This window comes from Littorina saxatilis, linkage group LG5 (assembly GCF_037325665.1).
Source record: "Littorina saxatilis isolate snail1 linkage group LG5, US_GU_Lsax_2.0, whole genome shotgun sequence".
Lineage (NCBI taxonomy): Eukaryota > Metazoa > Mollusca > Gastropoda > Littorinimorpha > Littorinidae > Littorina > Littorina saxatilis.
In genome coordinates this window covers 33,611,760-33,632,096 of record NC_090249.1, presented here as the reverse complement: position 1 = coordinate 33,632,096, position 20,337 = coordinate 33,611,760, and the positions used below count along the sequence as shown (strand labels likewise).

At 46.2% G+C, this 20,337-nt stretch overlaps 1 protein-coding gene across 1 annotated transcript; it reads left to right on the top strand.

Moving 5' to 3' along the window:
- The first annotated feature begins 810 nt into the window (after window positions 1-810).
- Window positions 811-19,973, top strand: LOC138966933 (interferon-induced helicase C domain-containing protein 1-like). The gene is made up of 19 exons (XM_070339336.1): window positions 811-958; window positions 1,947-2,192; window positions 3,230-3,391; window positions 6,375-6,646; window positions 6,845-7,206; window positions 7,990-8,147; window positions 8,580-8,642; window positions 9,631-9,813; window positions 10,432-10,688; window positions 11,500-11,678; window positions 12,789-12,984; window positions 13,446-13,614; window positions 14,276-14,383; window positions 14,934-15,124; window positions 15,779-16,436; window positions 16,967-17,134; window positions 17,936-18,144; window positions 18,788-18,942; window positions 19,267-19,973. Exons 2-19 carry the CDS (start codon window positions 1,997-1,999, stop codon window positions 19,712-19,714), a joined length of 4,134 nt encoding a protein of 1,377 aa, XP_070195437.1. The 5' UTR covers window positions 811-958; window positions 1,947-1,996; the 3' UTR covers window positions 19,715-19,973.
- The last annotated feature ends 364 nt before the right edge of the window (window positions 19,974-20,337 follow it).

The window sequence follows — 20,337 nt, the reverse complement described above, 5'->3', positions numbered from 1 at the left end:
ACACTCGTGGTTTTTTATATGGCTTGTATTTCAGTCAAGACCCAGCGGGAATATCAATCGAGAGCCACTCGCCAAAGGCTCGTGTCTCCCGATGATATTCATCCGCTGGGTCTTGACTGAAATACAAGCCATATAAAAAACCACTCGTGTTGTAACCTATACATACATACATATATATATATATATATATATATATATTCACAAACACACACACTCACGCACGCCGCACGCGCGCGCGCACACACACACACACACACACACACAGTGACGCACGCGCGCCTTGTATACACAAAAACACCAATACATACTCACATATGCACGTACACACACATACACATACATACTCATAAACACACACACACACACACACACACGCACCCATACACACATATATAAACACACATAACCCCCCACCCTCACCCACACACATACAGTCCACACACACACTCTACACACACACACGGCAAACACACACACACTCTACACACACACACACACACACACACTCTACACACACACACACACACACCCACACCCATACACAGACAGACACACACACATACGTACATATACATACACACACACGCACATCTCACACACACACGTACACTCACACACACACCCTACCCCCACCCCCATGCACACACACACACACGAGGGACACATTTTCAGCCGTCACTGTTCAATCAATTTGTGTCTTGGTCTTAAATTGCAGTCGCCGCACTACAACTTTTTACACTTGTAGTGCAAGTTCTAAAAATAAAAGCACGTAATGAAAACGTGTTTACCCGAAACGGCGCATTGGAAGTCCCACTCGACTTCGGGGAATTCCCAACCGAAAGTAGCATTAATTTGTGCCATGGGAATTTTTGTTATCGACGAAAAGCCTTGTCCTCACACTTCTTGCCTGCTGCTCAGCGAGAAAACGGACACGTTTGAAGTTGTGGCTGTTTTACAGGTAATTAGTTTGAGATTAGTGAAGTCGATATAATTACAAGAGTGTAATCAGCATACCGACTTCCGCGGCTTTACCTGTGTCGTGTCATATCGTGTTTACCTATGTACAGATTTTGCTCGACGGTCGTAATTGTAGACAATAAACAGTGCACACTTTATGCATGCTGACTTATAGCGTGTCACACCTTATAGTATAACGTTTTGGCAACATCACTAAGTTCGTGACAGAACAGTTTTGTCTTAAACAGTATGTGATACAAAACTTGGTGGGAAAAGCTTGCTGGCTAGGAGGAGTATCACAGTTCAGTGGGTCTTTTAAATTGTGAACGGATGTCTGCGTGTTGTTTTCTTGAGGTGCGGGGAGCCAGGTAGGTTCCAGCTGTAGGTAAGAGGTGTTGTGTTGTGTTGTGTTGTGTTGTGTTGTGTTTTGTTTTGTGCTGTGCTGCATTGTGTTGTGTTGCGCTGCGTTGTTTTGTGTTTGTGTTGTGTTGTGTTGTTTTGGGTTGTTTTGTGTTGCGTTGTTTTGTGTTGCGTTGTGTTGTGTTGTTTTGTGTTGCGTTGTGTTGTGTTGTGTTGCGTTGTGTTTTGTTGTGTTGTATTGCGTTGCGTTGCGTTGTGTTGTGTTGTGTTGTGTTGTATTGCGTTGCGTTGCGTTGTGTTGTGTTGTGTTGTGTGGTGTTGATTTGCGTTTCGTTTCGTTTCCGAGTCGTTGCGGCGTTGCGATGCGATGCGATGCGTTGCGTTGCGTTGCGTTGCGTTGTGTTGTGTTGTGTACGGTTGTGTTGTGTTGTGTTGTGTTGTGCTGCGTTGTATTATATTGTGTTTGTGTTGTTTTGTGTTGTGTTGTGTTGCGTTGTGTTGTGTTGTTTTTGTGTTGTGTTGGCTACTTGATGTGATGTGCTTGTGTGTTGTAGTGTACGTGTGACTTTGTGTGGTGGTGGTATTCTGAACTTAATTATGACGTTTTGTCGATTATGTCCACTTTTCAGAGCTTGATTATAACCAGTGAAGACCAAGAACTATCCGAACGGCATTGGCGATGGCAGAGGGTGGGCGTGCAGAGGACAGAAGAGTAGAGAACGGCCATGGAGATGGAAGTTCTAGGATTCCAGAAACAGCAATATACTTGCAGAATGGATCTCTTCGCTCCGCCGTGTCCTTCTTAAAACCCTGTCTGGCTCTGCTCAAGTTTACACCGGCCCATGCAGTCGTTATGCTCCAAAAAAAGATGATAGGTAGGCCTACTTCTATTCTGGCTTCCCTCGCCGCCTCCTTTTTCTTTCGTTTCGCTAAAAGGAGAACGGCACCGGGGTAAAGGCGGAACTTACATTGTTACACTAAACACCACTTGTGTGTATGGTGTGTATGAAAAGAGAACTGTTACTTAGGAATTTTTTTTTAGCAATAGCACGCTTACAATTTGCTTTTTCTCTTATTTATTGTGATTGTTACTATGTTAACTCCATTATGACACCGCCACAAACAACACTTAAGTCATCCCAAACACAGACATATGTAAGACAATAACAAACATTAAAGATGCAAGATTTTGTCCATTGTAGAAAACCACACACAATTGATAAATTTATAAAACGCCAATGAAGAAGGACGCTCAGCTGTAGAGAGAGTAGAAGAAGAAGAAAAAAAAAAAAAAAAGATGATAGGTGAGGTGAAAAAAGTACATACCCTCCCCTCACCACCACCCCCACCCCACCCCCCAACCCCCCACCCCCCAAACCCCCCACCCCCACCCCACCCCCACCCCACCACTCCCCATCGTTTGATTGTGACGTGTATAGTAAGTTTGATGGGCAGTACATGATGTGTGTGAGGGAGTGGGTGTAGCGGTGGTGCCGGTGGGGAGGAAGGTGCAAGTCAGTTGGAGAGGGTAATTGGTTTTTGCTGGTCCGTCAGTTTATAGATTTAAGTATTTATTGTCTGTTGATTGTTACATTTTGTTTCTACTGCGATTAGGTGACTCGAAGGCTTGTCCATTTCTGTGACACTGAGTATCAGGCTGTCAGCCAACAAACAAGAAAACAGCAAGAACGTAACAACAACAACAACAACAACAACAACAACAACAACAACACAAACTCATGCAGTGCTGCAGTCTAACATAAAACAAATAATAAACGTAGAAATGATGCGCTGTAGTCATTTAAATCACGTGAGAAAAGTCAAGAAGCTGTTTTGTGCCCATAGTGATAGTTGATGAAATCATATAGCGTCCCGCGTCTCATTGTCATGAACTTCTGTGGGGTTTTTCAAGCTGTGGACATGCAGACGATGCTGAGTGTGATTCGTCATGAAAAAAAGAAGGAAGTGCAGAAAGCGGCGACAGTGTTACTGGACTGGTTGTTGGACAAGGACAGGGATAACCCGGAGGATGTACTTCATGCTTTGCTTGACGCTCTGCGCTCTGGCACCGCTGGTGAGTCAGTGTATAGACAGGTATGATTGGTTAGCTGGTGAGTGGATAGACAGTCATGGTTGGTTAGCTGGTGAGGGTATAGACAGGCATGATTGGTTAGCTGCTGAGCCTGTACAGACAGGCATGATTGGTTAGCTGCTGAGTGTACAGACAGTCATAGTTGGTTGGCTGGTGAGTGAATGGACAGCCATGGTTGCATGGTTAGCTGGTGAGTGTAGACAGTCATATCATGGTTGGTTAGCCCAACGAATGGTTGTGTGATGCGCCCGCAGCGTGTTGGCGTACATACATGTCAGTGCTTGTCACATCTCGCTTTCAGCCTTCACCGCCGGCTAGCCAAGCTGCTTGCAGCACCGGCGAAAAAGAGAGCAGCAAGCTTGCGTAAGTCTCTCCCTGCCAGTAAGCCTCTCCACAACAAGTCCTATGCAAGCTTTAAAGCAACCCTCCACGAGGTGTTGGGTGGTAACTGGGGGCCTTATGTCCCCAGGCAGAATTGCAAGGGCGCGGAGAAGGTTTGGCCCCGAACATGCGGCATGCAGGCCCACCGGTGCGTGGACACGCCCTGGCGCCCATGAACCAAACCCCCAGGTATGGGTTACCTACAAAGACTCTACGTCCCAACGGCTGACCAGGCGGACGAGGAGAGTGTACTCCCAACGGCTCACATCCCAACGGTAAAACGGGCGGACGAGGAGCTCCCAACGGCTGTTTTCGCGGATGAAGATCCCCCATGTTTTGCTGCTTTCACAAGCGCCGGGTTGGAAAGACTCGTCAGCCCTGACAGGCAGCTTTCCTAGGACACTCGGAAGTCAAACCCGGCCAGATGAGGGCCGATAACCGTGTGAGGAAACTTGTCTATGACAAGGAAAAGTCCAAAATCACACCCACGAAGGCCTACCGAAGACGGAAGACACTAACCTTCAGGGTGAGGTGAGAACCGAGTGTCTACGCATCACCGACAAATCATGGTTGTGTCTACATGGTTGGTTAGCTTGTGAGTGTATAGGCAGTCATGGTTGGTTAGCTGGTGTGTGAATAGACAGTCAAGTTTGGTTAGCTGGTGAGTGTATAGGTAGTCATCGTTGGTTAGCTGGTGAGGGTATAGACAATCATGGTTGGTTAGCTGGTGAGTGTATAGAGGCAGTCATCGTTGGTTAGCTGGTGATCGAGGGTATAGACAGTCAAGTTTGGTTAGCTGGTGAGTGTATAGGCAGTCATCGTTGGTGAGCTGGTGAGGGTATAGACAATCATGGTTGGTTAGCTGGTGAGTGTATCGGCAGTCATCGTTGGTTAGCTAGTGAGGGTATAGACAGTCAAGTTTGGTTAGCTGGTGAGTGTATAGACAGTCATGGTTGGTTAGCTGCTGAGTGTAGAGACAGTCATGGTTAGTTAGCTGCTGAGTGTATAGTCAGTGATGATTTAGCTGGTGAGTGTATTGACAGTCATGGTTGGTCAGCTGCCGATGAGTGTATAAGTATAGACAGTCATGGTTGTTTAGCCGGTGAGTGCATAGACAGTCATGGTTGGTTAGCTAATGAGTGTATAGACAGTCATGGTTGGTTAGCTGGTGAGTGTATAGACAGTCATGGTTGGTTAGCTAGTGAGGGTATAGACAGTCATGGTTGGTTAGCTAATGAGTGTATAGACAGTCATGGTTGGTTAGCTGGTGAGTGTATAGACAGTCATGGTTGGTTAGCTGGTGAGTGTATAGACAATCATGGTTGGTTAGCTGGTGAGTGTATAGACAATCATGGTTGGTTAGCTGGTGAGTGTATAGACAGTCATGGTTGGTTAGCTGGTGAGGGTATAGTCAGTCATGGTTGGTTAGCTGCTGAGTGTATAAACAGTCATGGTTGGTTAGCTGGTGAGGGTATAGACAGTCATGGTTAGTTAGCTGGTGAGTGTATAGAGGCAGTCATGGTTGGTTAGCTAGTGAGGGTATAGACAGTCAAGTTTGGTTAGCTGGTGAGTGTATAGACAGTCATGGTTGGTTAGCTGCTGAGTGTAGAGACACTGAGTCATGGTTAGTTAGCTGGTGAGTGTATAGTCAGTCATGATTGGTTAGCTCAGTGGTGAGTGTATTGACAGTCATGGTTGGTCAGCTGCCGGTGAGTGTATAATTATAGACAGTCATGGTTGTTTAGCCGGTGAGTGCATAGACAGTCATGGTTGGTTAGCTAATGAGTGTATAGTCAGTCATGGTTGGATAGCTGGTGAGGGTATAGTCAGTCATGGTTGGTTAGCTGGTGAGTGTAGGCCTATAGAAAGTCATAGTTGGTTAGCTGGTGAGTGTATACACAGTCATCGTTGGTTAGCTGGTGAGGGTATAGACAATCATGGTTGGTTAGCTGGTGAGTGTAGGCCTATAGTCAGTCATGGTTGGTTAGCTGGTGAGTGTATATACAGTCATGGTTGGTTAGCTGGTGAGTGTATAGACAGTCAAGTTGGTTAGCTGGTGAGTGTATACACAGTCATCGTTGGTTAGCTGGTGAGGGTATAGACAATCATGGTTGGTTAGCTGCTGAGTGTATAGTCAGTCATGGTTGGATAGCTGGTGAGGGTATAGTCAGTCATGGTTGGTTAGCTGGTGAGTGTATAGACAGTCATGGTTGGTTAGCTGGTGAGTGTATACACAGTCATGGTTGGTTAGCTGGTGAGTGTATAGACAGTCATGGTTGGTTAGCTGCTGAGGGTATAGACAGTCATGGTTAGTTAGCTGGTGAGTGTATAGTCAGTCATAGTTGGTTCGCTGGTGAATGGATAGACAGTCATAGTTGGTTCCCCGGTGAGTGGATAGACAATCATAATTGGTTAGCTGACGGGCGTGTTAAATGAAAAAAGGAAAAGACATGAAAAGAAGATGGTATGTGTCCATAGTGTATGTAGTTGATAAAAGCATAGCGTCAGACAGTCATAGTTGACTATCTGGTGAGTGGGTGGACAACCATAACGATGATGTCAAGCCGTGTTTGTGTTGATACAGAACACCTGCACGTACACAACGTGGTGCGCGTGAGCAGCGTCTACCTGCCTGTCCACCAACACCTCGTCACTGTTCTGGCCGACACGCTGCGGGACGGGACGCTTTCAGTCAGCCACCTGCTTCACTTCTTGCAGCAGTTCCGCCTCCTTGAACCTGAGCGGGCGCCTCAGGTTTTGAACATGGCCCAGAGGTCTGATGATATCCCTGAAGAAGAACGGCACGTGCAAGTGGCTACCTATCTGCTGGCCTGTCTGTACTCCAACCAAGCCAAGGTTTGTTGGCGTGCGTTTCAACGGGGTTGGGAGGGTGGGAGAGATAAGGGTGGGAGAGAGATATGGCTGAAAGAGAGAGAGAGAGGAGAGAGAGAGAGAGAGAGAGAGAGAGAGAGAGAGAGAGAGAGAGAGAGAGAAATAATCATTCATTGAATTCACTTCAATGACCTATTCCTTGGGCGGTTCATTCTTTTAAAGGTTCTATTGGAGATGCAAACACCACCCGAAGGCTCACCGAGTGGAAGCGTCTCAGAAAACACCCTGGCTCTAAATATATCGGCAGCACCTCAGGACAGATTCACAACCTCTCCCAGAGATGAACGATCCTTGGGGTCACCAGATGACGTCGAAGGATCCACAGATGCGCACAAGGACGTGGATCTGGCAGATCACAGGGAAGGGAACGCTGACTGGATTGATCAGTTGACAACATTCATTGCAGATTCTTTGTCTGAACGCCCAAACGCGGCACATCTGGTGGGGGACACAGCTAGCGGAAGTGGTGTTGAACATTCTTCCACTGCTGGAGTTGGCACTTCTGCAGCAGAGGATGGGGGAAGGTAGGGAATTTTGATTTTGGTTCTAATCTGAAGATATTTGTAGCTGTTGGTATGATGAGTTTCAGTTGTTGATATTGGTCTTGTTATTGGTGGTTGAGGTAGTGGTATTTGTGATGGTCTTCCTCGTCTTCATCTTGTTCTTTTAATGTTCTTCTACCACTACTACGGGAACTTCCTCTCCTTTTTCCCCTATTTCTCCTCATTGCCTTTTTCAGTGTTGTTCTCCTCCTCCTTCACTACCCCCTTTGCCTCTTCTTCTTGCAACACTAAAACTGCTGCAGCCAGAATTCTCCACGTTTTTATTCACAAACACGTGGTGTTGGGCAGATAATGTGGACTGACTATGTTTTGCAAGCTCCTGTTCTTATACAAACAATCCTGCTTGCTTTTCATAAAGACTGGTCCGGACCATGGCGCTGCCATTTTTTCCCTGTTCTGTACGTTACAATGTTTTCCCGTGCATTTTTGATTAGTTATAATCATGCCTACTTCTGATGAAGCCTGGACCAGACAATGACGTCCTGGATGACGGACCATGTTGCTGGTTTTTTTCTGTTGTGTACGTGGACTATATTTTGCGTGCATTTCTGATTAGATATAATCATGCCTGCTTTTGATGAAACCTGGACCAGACAATGACGTCCTGGACGCGACAGAAAGTAGAGATATATTGTCTGCCGCCCCAGGTGCTCCGAAAGCTTCTGGATGCAGTGTCGGGTCAGTTATGGCCTGATCTTGTCCGCTGTCCAAGTTTGCTCATAATTGTGCTTGCTTCTGCTGAAGATTGGACGAGATCTTGGCATCCTGGACGCGCCAGAGGGGAGAGCTGTGGCCACTGGTGCTGCAGAGAGTTCTGGAAGGAGCCTCGGGTCGGACCGGACCCTGGGGCCATTCAGCACTCGACCCCAGCTGTCTGAGGTCACTGTGGAACACCGCTGCTGGTTGGTCCCGTGCCCTCACGCAAGCACACACACACGTTCACCCACACACACACACACGCACGCACGCACGCACGCACGCACGCACGTACGCACGCACGCACGCACGCAAGGACTCACGCACGCACGCACGCACTCACGCATTCACGCACGCATTCATGCACACACACACACATACACACACACACACACACACACACACACACACACACACACACACACACACACACACTTTACACATGCAGGCTGCGTAAGGCCGTCATATTTAATGCCATGGTAGTCGATAACGCAGTAGGCGCTAGGAAGCACGTGTCAATGTGAATTTCAACGTCAAGAGGCAATAGATCTTACGGAGCTGCATACTACCTTCTACATTTACTTGTACAACTATGCTGCGGATATTTCCGATTTATTCAGATTACAATATATTTGCAGAGTTGATCAGAAGGGAAATGAGCGAAGACACTGACAATACCACAGAAGAAACGTCTGAGAACGGTAGGTCTTTTTCCTTGGGATACGTGACATGTCTTGCTCCATGAAATAAACCGAATATGTCTCGCTCAATGACGTCAGTCAGAAATGGCATGACATGTGACGCGTCCCAAATGGCATGATAGCTGATATGACGGATACATCCTGATTGTGAAGTGACCTGTGTATGTTTAAATACGTGACGCGACAGATATATTCTGATGCGTGATGTCATTGATACTTTCGTCCTGATACTTGACGGGACTGGTATATAATATCTTGATGTGTTAATGTTAATTATGTGTTCTGGCACTTGCCGTCACTGACACGTGATATGACTGTTACGTCAAGATACGTAAGTGACTGATATGTCTTGATATGTGAAATAACCGATTTATCCTGATGCGTAACTGGACAAACACGTGACTGATACATCCTGATATGTGACGAGATTAATATGTCCTAATATATTATATGAGTAAGGTATTCTGATACACAACTTGACAAATAGGCCTATGTCCCGGTACGAAACGTGAATGATATGTCCTGATATCAGACGGGACTGAAATGTCCTAACAGGTAACGTGACTGATACGTCCTAATCGATACGTGACGCGACTAGCGTGTCCTGACAACTGACGTAACTAATATGACCTGACACATAACGTGACTGTTATTCCCTGAAAATAACGTAACTGATATATTACGTGACAAATGTATTGTGATACGTGACATGCCCTAACACATGACGCGTCGGCGTGATTGACTCGTCCCGATAAACTCATATGATGTGCATGTCCAGACAAATGACGTAACTGATATGTCCTGACACATAACGTGACTGCTATTTCCTGACAAATAACGTAACTGATATATTACGTGACTATTGTATTATGCTACGTGACGAGCCCTAACACGTGGCGTGGTTGACATCCCCCCGATAAGTGATATGACGTGCATGTCTCGACAACTAAATGACGTAACTGCTATGCCCCGATGCGTGACATTACAGGTAACGCACAAGCGGTGTCAGCGGAGGATAACGCCAGTGACGCGGGCAGCAGTGCTAGCACAGAAACAGTGAGAGAAGTGGATGCGACGATGCTGGCCAATCTGGATCGCAGCAAACAAGAGACGGTCAAGAAGTATGTGCTGGAGTCATCCAAACTACACGAAAAGAACTTGTCTGATGATCGTGAGTGGAGTCTGCAAAACACATGAGACACAAACAAGCTGGCACTTAGAGACAAACTGAGGGACAGACCAACACACACACACACTCACGCAGATGAGTGGATTGCAATGACACGTTTACAGTAGTCTTGCATCACGTTTTTAATGAGCAGAGCCTTTGACGACTTTCATCGTTAGAGAAAGTCACGATCACATTATGTATGGTCTATGGTCGTTTACCACACAAAATCGCAATGTTCTTCGTTATCTACTGTCGCTGTACAACTACAAGACAACTCTGTGTCCCTCTTCTTCGAGAAAAACAATGGTCATCATTATACTGTTTCAAGTACGGGAGTCTGCTTCGGAAACAGTGGCTCAAAATGAACAATTCTTTATTTTTCTTCACCTGCAGCGACATTACATTACGTCTTGATATTAGTCTGTTTGATAGGAGAACAACTTACAATAGTCATTACATATACTAGTGTTTCTCATTCTTTTGCTTGGAAGTACCACTGCAAAAACCAAAGAAAGCAACAGTTATCACTAAACAATTGTTTTTACTAGCCGCATGACGACCAATGCTGGACTCCGAATTTTATATTTCTCTCTCTTTTTCTTTCTTTTTCGTTACAAGTTATCGTTCCACCAGACGATTCGATGTCGCTCATCTCGGAGGAAAACAACAGCCGTCAACTGGAGAGGGGGATGGGGGTGAACGCTGTGACGTCAGGGGTGCTGAGGGAGGAGGAGGCCAAACGACTGAAGGAGGGTCCCATCCAGCTGAGACCTTACCAGGATGAGCTGCTGACGTCAGCAAGGAACGGGAACAACGTGCTCATCATGCTGCCAACCGGGACAGGGAAGACCTACATAGTACTCAAGTATGCTGAGGTGAGAGAGAGAGAGAGAGAGAGAGAGAGAGAGAGAGAGACAGAGACAGAGACAGAGACAGAGAGACAGAGAGAGACAGAGACAGACAGAGAGAGAGACAGAGGTGTGAGGAGAGAGATAGGGTGGGGGAGAGGGGAGATGGAAAGAGAGGGAGAGACAGACACAGAGAGAGGGGGAGAGGGAGCAAGCCCATCGGGATAGGGAAGACCTACATTGTCTTTAAGTATGCGGAGATGAGAGAGACAGAGACACAGACAGAGAGAGAGAGAGAGAGAGAGAGAGAGAGAGAGAGGGGGGTGAGAGGAGAGAAAGAGAGGGAAGGAGAGAGAGAGAGAGAAAGAGAGGAGAAGAGAGAGAGAGAAAGAGAGGGAGGGGGAGAAAGAGAGGGGGAGGGAGGGAGGGTGAGAGAGAGAGAGAGAAATAAGGAGGAGAAAAAGACAAAGAACGAGAGAGAGAGGGAAGGCAGGAAGAGATTGAGTGAGCGGGAGAGAGAGGGGGTGAGAGAGAGAGATTGGAGACGGAGAGAGGGAAAAAAAGAGGATGGGAGGGAGAGAGAGAGAGAAAAAGAGATAGCGAGAGAGAGAGAAAGAGAGAGAGAGAGGGAGAGAGAGAGAGAGATGGGGAGAGAGATAATTATAGGGAGTGAGGAAGAAACCTTGATAATTCAATTGTCTTCTGTTTGTGTGTTGATCAACATTTTGACCATAAAAGTGTCTCCTGTCTGTTACAGATGTTATTGTTCTCATAGAATTTAATAAATTAGACTTAATCTGTGTAAAGAAGCAGCTTAACATCTCTTTGACAATTTCAGGAACACCTGAAGGGCGGCGAGGATAGACGGGTGGGCTTTGTGGTACCCAAAGTTCGCCTTGCCCGTCAGCAGTTCGAACGGTTCCAGGCCTACCTGCCTGAGTTCAAACCCCACCTCAAGTGCGGGGAGACCAGTGGCACAGCTGGCAGTAGACAACCCTTGAGTGAGGTCCTTCACACGTGAGTAGTTTAAAGTAGTTTTCTTTCTTTATTGCGATGAAACCATTCTGCTGACTGCAGACAGTCTTTGTGCTTTGCTCCAAACATACAAGCGTGGGCAGTAAGCATGACTTTCTTCTGGCATTACGAAGTACAAGACAACCCAAAGGCAACATCATGAAAAAATGTTAGTGTGTTTTTTGTTGTTGTTTTTTTGTTTGTTTGTTGTCTTTTACTTGTCTTCCTACCGGCACGATTGGCCTAGTGGTAAGGCGTCCGCCCCGTGATCGGGAGGTTGTGGGTTCGAACCCCGGCCGGGTCATACCTAAGACTTTAAAATTGGCAATCTAGTGGCTGCTCCGCCTGGCGTCTGGCATTATGGGGTTAGTGCTAGGACTGGTTGGTCCGGTATCAGAATAATGTGACTGGGTGAGACATGAAGCCTGTGCTGCGACTTCTGTCTTGTGTGTGGCGCACGTTAAATGTCAAAGCAGCACCGCCCTGATATGGCCCTTCGTGGTCGGCTGGGCGTTAAGCAAACAAACAAACAAAACAAACAAACTTGTCTTCCTCCATCACAAAATACACGTACAAGGCATCACAGGAAGCGAAATGCCCTTTTGTGACGTCATACAAGCTTGAGTAGTCTGCATTATTTTTGTGTTTGATTACAAGGTGCAAGTCGCACCAGATGTGATGCAAGACGCATCGGATGTGATGCAAATGTTCCGTAAATTTATCATGTTCTTTAAGAAAATAAACATGCATGACCTTGGATTCCTAGGCAGGCATACGTCTTCTCTGGCAATGTTGTCTCTTGAGTTTCTCAAAAGGCTGTGGAATAAAAGCTCGAAGACGTTAGCAGATTTCAGGGTGTTCTTCAGTGCAGATCTTGAAGTTGTACTGACGCCGTAGTGTGAGGTGGCAATGAGGGGGTACGGTCTTGTGGGGGTGGCGGAGAACCACAAAATGTCATTGAACCAGTTCTTGACGTTTCAACCTCTAATGACGTCATTCCAGGGGAGGGGTGGTAGTGGTGACCGGGCAGTGTTTGGCAGAGGCGGTGGAGAACTGAACCAGCTACATTTGATGACGCAACCACTAACGTTGTAACTGATGACGTCATTACAGGAGCAGTGTGGTGGTGATGACGGGTCAGTGTCTGGTGGAGGCGGTGGAGAGCAAGAAAGTGTCACTGAACCAGTTCTCCCTGCTCGTGCTGGATGAGTGTCACCACACCAGGGGAGGTCACCCGCTCAGGTCGCTCATGAACCTGTACATGGAATTCAAGTTTGGGGAACACAGTAGCAAGGTCAAACTCCCCCAGGTTTGTTTCGTTTAACTTTTATTAGATATTGTGATTTTCTCTTTTCTTTTCTTTACAACATTCTCTTTTTCTACCTTCATATGGTTGTGCAACTGACTATATTATCTGTTTGTTTATTTAAGCCCACCTGGTTGTTGGAAAACTGTTATGACTCTTCTAAACCAGAGAGAATTTGGAATGGCAGTGATATGGTCACAATTGTTCATGGTTTGGTACTTGCTGTTTGATTTTAGCCTGTTAAGAAGGCATCTTCAACGATATGTGTTTAGCATATTAGAACAAGACATTACTTTGTAATGTTTTCACTTGTTGTTGGGTACTTCTTACAAAATTCTTCCATACAAATTCTTCCAGATGATATCACGTTTTTTGTAGCTTTACATTGACTTATGCGCACTTAAAACTTCAGTGTTTTAAGCTACCGAACTCTAACACATCACCGTTTTGCTGGCTGTGTGCAGATCATAGGTCTCACGGCCAGCCCCGGGGTAGGAAAAGCAAGGGGTAAAGTCCTACAAGAAGCAGAGACGTACTTGAAGCAACTGTGTGCACGGCTTGACGTCACGCATATCTGTAGCGTCAGACAGCACCTGCAAGACTTGGAGGAATACGTCAAGGAGCCGGAACTTGGTGAGTATTGGGCACACAGACTATATATGCTTGCCTTCGTTGTATTATACTTGCTTTGGTTTTGTCAGCATATACGCTTTGTGCCAGAATATTGTAAAATCCGAGGGGGGGGGGGGGGGGAGGGGGGTAGCAAGACACAGCAGGGGGCTTTGGGAGTTTTTGTCTGACTGGATGGATGGATGGATACATAGATGGATTCCTCCCTCTCTCTCTCTCTCTCTCTCTCTCTCTCTCTCTCTCTCTCTCTCTCTCTCTCTCTGTCTCTGTGTTTCTCTATAAGCTTACTTTGTCTCTCTGTGTCTATCTCTGTGTCTGTCTCTGCTTCGTTCTGTCTGTCTGTCTGTCTGTCTGTCTGTCTGTCTGATTGTCTCTCTCTCTCTCTCACTCTCTCTCTCTCTCTCTCTCTCTCTCTCTCTCTCTTTCTCTCTGTGCGTGATTGTGTGTGTGTGTGTGTGTGTGTGTACAAACAACACAGCAGCTTTTGTTTCCTATCCTGATTGAAAGATTAGAGTGTTCCCATTATTTTGCATTTAGTTTGAACACACTATTGTTATGTGGCCAAGAAAATAATTTATATCAATGCACTGATATTCGCCGTGCATGTGCTTTTCCTGAGGTTGTGTATAGAATAAAGCAGAGCAGAGATTGTGTTTATTTCCAGATATTCATGAATGCGAGAAACGGAAAGTGGACAAGCTAAAGGAACGGATTGAAGCCCTAATGCAGATCGTGGAAGAGAGAATGTTTGCTGACCCGGATGTTGAAAGATGTAAGTTTTTTGTTTTAAATATTTTCTTCTTGACCATCACGAGTTATTGAAGATTTCAAGGCTCTCTCCAACGTTTGAGAATGACCCCACTTAATTGGGCTTTGGATCAGTGACCGAAGGGAAGTCATCTTTTATAATTTAGTTCCGGCAGTGGTTGTTGTTCTTGGTGATAAGGATGATGATGATGCTGATGCTGATGATGATGATGATTATGCTGATGTAATGATGATGATGATGATGATGTAATGACGATGATGATGATGATGATGATAATGATGATGATAGTGGTGGTGCGGCTTCTGCTTGTGATAGTGTTTAAAATGATGAAAGCAAGTTATAATAATCTGTAACTAGCAGCGTTTTTTTTTTCATTTTTCATTCAATGTGCATTTGACTTAAGTTTAGTTTTAAGGGTAACGTTTTTAGTTTTTCTTCGTATCATTCTTTCCCTTCTTCACTTCAAAACCAACCGACCCCAACCCCCACCCGTACACACACACTGCATCTTCTTGCCAGTGAGTAACAACGTGCATTGACTTTGCCTGTACAGACTTTCACCAGGCTAAGCAACTAGAAACTCCACAATCTTCGGAACAGCTGAAGAAGCAGCTCCAGGCACCAGTGACACAGAGAGGGGAGGACCAGTACACACAGTGGCTCAGCACTGCTGAGAAAGCCATCAAGGAAGTCGACAACCAGAAGGCTTTGTACGCTCTCACTGCTCACATCAACATGCTGCAGGTATGGTCTCAGGGTTTTACAAAAAGAAGAGAGAGAGAGAGAGAGAGAGAGAGAGAGAGAGAGAGAGAGAGAGAGAGAGAGAGAGAGAGAGAGAGAGAGAGAGAGAGAGAGAGAGAGAGAGAGAGAGAGAGAGCGAGAGAGAGAGAGAGAGAGAGAGAGAGAGAGAGAGAGAGGGCAACAAATAAGGGTATAGTAGCTAGCAACCTGCATGCAACTGAGGTAAAAACAAAATAACTAAAGGAGGAGAAAAAATATTATCTCAGGGTTTGTTTGTTTGTTTGTTTTCAAATAAAGTAAGGTTAGACGAACAAGAAGAAAGGTTAGATGGGCGTATGGTTTTAAAACAGCTCAGTCAAGGCCACCAAGGCTGCTTTATTCCCGCTGAAGAAAAAGAAACACACTATGAAATACATTAAATAAAACACCCTGGTGGGTTAAAATAAAATAAAGAACATCACTGAGTAAAAAGAATCATTTAGCTTGACTGAAAAAGCCCCTTGTTCTGTCGTCACTGCTGGGTTCTAGAAATGTCTGTCTACTGTCTGTCTGTCCCATCTTTCCATTCATAGGTCAGCATACTTTGACAACATTGGTCAAACATTTTAGCACTTGTTGTAAAGATATGTATGCATGTGTGTATGTTTGTGTGTCCAGCACTGTCAGCGATGCCTGATCCTGAACGAAGACTGTGACTCACTGGGAGCACTGCAGCTCCTAAAAGAAGAGGTGGACAGCATGCGCCGCGAGAAACACAACAAGGAACAAGTGGACCAGGAGCTCTTCGGCCTCTTCGAGAGACACACAGATTACAAGTCCAACGAAGAACTACCTTCCCTTCAATACGAGTGCGCCCGCAAGGAATGTCAGAACCCAAAGCTGAAGTACCTCGAAGAACTGCTCTTGAAAGTCACCCAGGATGACCAGACCTACGAAAAGCAGCTGGAGATTTCGTCCGAATCCGCCGAAGCCCCAGGGGAGAAGGAGGCTGAGGCAGTTGAGAGAGAAGCAACTGCTTCAGGAATCGCCATGGCTCCAACGAACGTAGAGGCGGCATCTAAATTTGCAATGGATGAAAGGAATGGAGAAGAAGCGTCAGAGGTGGAGTCCTCAGCAGACACTGTGGAGTCCACGGACTGTTTGTCAATGACTGACAGCGAGTGGCATCACCTCGACGACAATGTACGAGGTATGATCTTCGTCAGAACACTGGACTTGTCCAAGGCGCTGCTCAGATGGATGGAGAGGCATCCCAAGCTGAAGTCTCTCATCCCTGGCCGCATCACTGGGGTCAATGCCAGTGTCAAGAATGGAGGTGAGGAAACGGATCTTCTGGGATAACTTAATTGTCATTTGCTTTGCTGTCTCTCTTTTAGTCATCTTGTGTCTGTCTGGTTTTGACGGGATAGGCTTAAAGTTTTAGAGATTTTTGTGTGTGCGTCACATTGCGAGTTTTATATGGCTTGTGTAGAGGGAGAGGGGACGTGACTTTGACATTCTGAAAGACTCGATCTTACTTCCTCATGTGAAAATTAAAGATGTAGTTGGGACTTGCATTGCTCTAAAATTCGTTTAGGCGTTTTCTTCTTCTTTCACTGAAAACTTGGTTGCCGCTTGAGTCACATCATATAAATGATTGCTTTGCGTTGTTTTGTATTGCTTGTAAGCGTGATTGGTGCAAAAAAAGCCATTTTGGGGGTGCTATCGTTATGAGGTTTCAGCTGAAATGCTTCTGCCGAGCACTGTTTTCCTTGTAGTCTGCAATAAGTGCACATGCACTGCTTTGAGTTGGGGTTGTTTTAAGTTGTGAGAGAAACGACAACGTCATGTTTCCTGTCTTGACAGGGATGACCAAAAGTGAAGTGACAGAAGTGATGGCGAAATTCAACGCTGGAATACACAAAGTGGTCATCTGCACCTCCGCAGCAGAAGAGGGCCTGGATTTCAAGGCCTGTAACCTCGTCATTCGATATCTGTACGAAGCCAGCATGGTGTCAATGGTTCAGACTCGAGGTCGGTGTTGTGCATTTTTTTCGTCTACATGTATTCGATTTTATCCTTTCAATAAAGTCAATAATTTGTATTCGTAAAAATATTACATGTAAACTTCTTGTTTTCCAGAAGAGAAGACAATAGTTACCGAGTCTCTGCATCCTAAATTTAAAGCACGTGACTGTGCGGCCATCAGAAGTGTGTCCTTCGTTGTCCCTCTTGTGGTATTAAAGTCAATGAATTTTCCTTGGTTAAGTGTGCAGTCACTTGAACAATTCAACCTTACTTATTGTGCGATGTTCTTGTTGTTTGTACCTTGTCCTTTATTCTTTCAATCTTTGTTTGTTTGTTTGTTTGTTTGCTTAACGACCAGTCCACCACGAAGGGTGATATCAGGGCGGTGCTGCTTTGACATTTAACGTGCAGCACAGGCTTCATGTCTCACCCAGTCACATTATTCTGACACCGGACCAACCAGTCCTAGCACTAACCCCATAATGCCAGACGCCAGGCGGAGCAGCCACTAGATTGTCAATGTTAAAGTCTTAGGTATGACCCGGCCGGGGTTCGAACCCACGACCTCCCGCTCACTGGGCGGACGCCTTACCACTAGGCCACCGTGCCGGTTTTTTCAATCTGATCCAAAACAAAAATAAATGTAGACTAATTCTGCGACTGTCTGGGCGGACCTTTTGTGTATTCATGTCGCGCTGGATAGCAGAATGGTTAACGTCTACGAAGATATTGTCACAGTTTTGAACTCTGATGAAAATTAGGACTGGTCATTTTTGTGTGTGGCAATCTGGACCTTTGTGCGCGCAGGTCGCGCCCGTGAGCTGAACTCACGCTATTGCGTGATGGGTCGCCAGAGCTCGGACAGTACAGCTAAGGAGCGTGACAATATTCAGAGCGAGCAGATCATGCGTGATGCCGTCAAGCAGATCCAGGAAGCAGTGGACCGTGACCCCAAGGCTCACACGGAAGCCATCCAGGCCTTACAGACAGACAACTGGAAAAAACGATGGCGCAAGGTATTAACTGTTGACATAGGTATATGATCTTGTCTAACTATAATGTACTTCTGCTTCTGATCATGTAACGCCATATTGCAAAATGAAATGTGCCAACCAGACAGCAAAGCAAATCGTCTAAATGTGCCCCATTTTAAAGACTATTAGGCAGACCCGTCTTGAGTACTGAGACCCCACTGCAAGAAAAGCTGTTCGGCCCGAGACCTCAGTTAGAGAGGACAGCACAATTTGTCAGTGCTGCAAACCGAACTGACAGTTTGACCTGTCTACATGCGAACAACAAAAGAAGAGGACAGTTAATGAAATGTGGCCCTGTGAATGTTCGAGTTGACATGACCATGGTCAATATTAACTGCAGGCAACTTCGAGTACCTTTAGCAAAGGCAGGTGACTGCCTTGAATTCAAAAATAAGGCCTATGATTTGCTTGTACACACAAATAAAATCAAACAGGCGATGACGTTGCTACTGCTCCTGCTCCTGCTGCTGCTCCTCCTGCTGCTGCTGCGGCTCGTCCTTCTTGCTGCTGCTGCTGCTGCTGATGATGACGATGACGATGATGACGACGATGATGATGGTGATGATGATGATGATGATGATGATGATGATGATGATGATGATGATGATGATGATGATGATTGCAGGATGTCCAAGACGCCAAACGTTTGCGCCAACAGCTGCCAGAGGGGATGTACAGACTGATATGCCGGGGCTGTGGTGTTCCTGCTTGTACTTCACAAAACATTCGTCTCCTGAAGCGAACCAACCGCGTTGTTCTTGGGGCAGAGTTCAGCAACAAGTAAGCATGCTTTCTCAAAGTTTAGGATTTGCTCTCTCTCTCTCTCTCTCTCTCTCTCTCTCTCTCTCTCTCTCTCTCTCTCTCTCTCTCTCTCTCTCTCTCTCTCTCTCTCTCTCTCTCTCTCTCTCTCTCTCTCTCTCTCTCTCCGGATCTCTTTACCACCGACTCTCGTTTAGAGGCAAGTTAAACCTCATGCAAGTTGTCTCATAATCTAGTGGCTTACCATCAGGCGAGTTTGTGGGGGACATATTTTAGAATACCTCCACCCACACATCTCCCGGCGGCCTTTGACTTTTCTCTTGTTTTGGATTCTTTGCAAAATAGATACGACAGAAGAGACGATGACTTCTCTCAACAAAAAGCCTACGACGCAAGCATCCCCAGAACAGGCAAGCTGCACTGCCTGAAATGTGGAGATTACTGGGGAATCATGGTACGCTCTGTCGATGACGGCGTGGAGTTTCCAGTCATCCCCATCAAGAGCTTCATCACCGAAGACAGCGACGGCAAACGGCAGCTCATCGACAAATGGAGTCAGGCTTTCAGCGTGCCCGAGATCACAGACGAGGACCGCCAATGGCACTGCGAACCTCTGCTGTCGGATCCAACAGATCGTCTGGAAGGAGACTTCGAGCGAGAAGATGATGATGATACGGCGCAGGATGAACCGTCCAACGACCTCAGCGGCGTGGAACCTCTTTCTGAAGAAGGTGCAGCGAGCGAGGAAGACCCAGAGACGCATACGCAGCCTTCCCCTTTAGGTTCTGACTAAATTAGTCAACAAAAAGTGGAGCCAGAGACTTGAACTGAAAGCGTCAGTCCTAGTTGCAGAACTAAGAACGTGTGCAGTCTAGACCATGCACACATTGTTAAGTTGTTCTGAAAGAGTCAGTCCTTGGTGCAGTACCAACAGTTGTGCGCAGTGTAGGCCTATACCATGCACTTATTGCTCAGTTTCATTCCAGTGTGTTCTTTTTCAGACTGTTGCGGTTTCCTTGGCACTGATATAAGCCTAGGACCAAAAGCACCAACACCTATTCCTTTGCATGTCTGTTTGCAAGATTAGATATTCAACTACATGACACAATAGACTCTCTCTCTCTCTCTCTCTCTCTCTCTCTCTCTCTCTCTCTCTCTCTCTCTCTCTCTCTCTCTCTCTCTCTCTCTCTCTCTCTCTCTCTCTCTCTCTCTCTCTCTCTCTCTCTCTCTCTCTCTCTCTCTCTCTCTCTCTCTCTCTCTCTCTCTCTCTCTCTCTCTCTCTCTCTCTCTCTCTCTCTCTCTCTCTCTCTCTCTCTCTCTCTCTCTCTCTCTCTCTCTCTCTCTCTCTCTCCCTCTCTCTCTCTCTCTCTCGACAGCTTGGACTCCGTAGCGAGAGGTCGTGTTTTGCTTACAGCT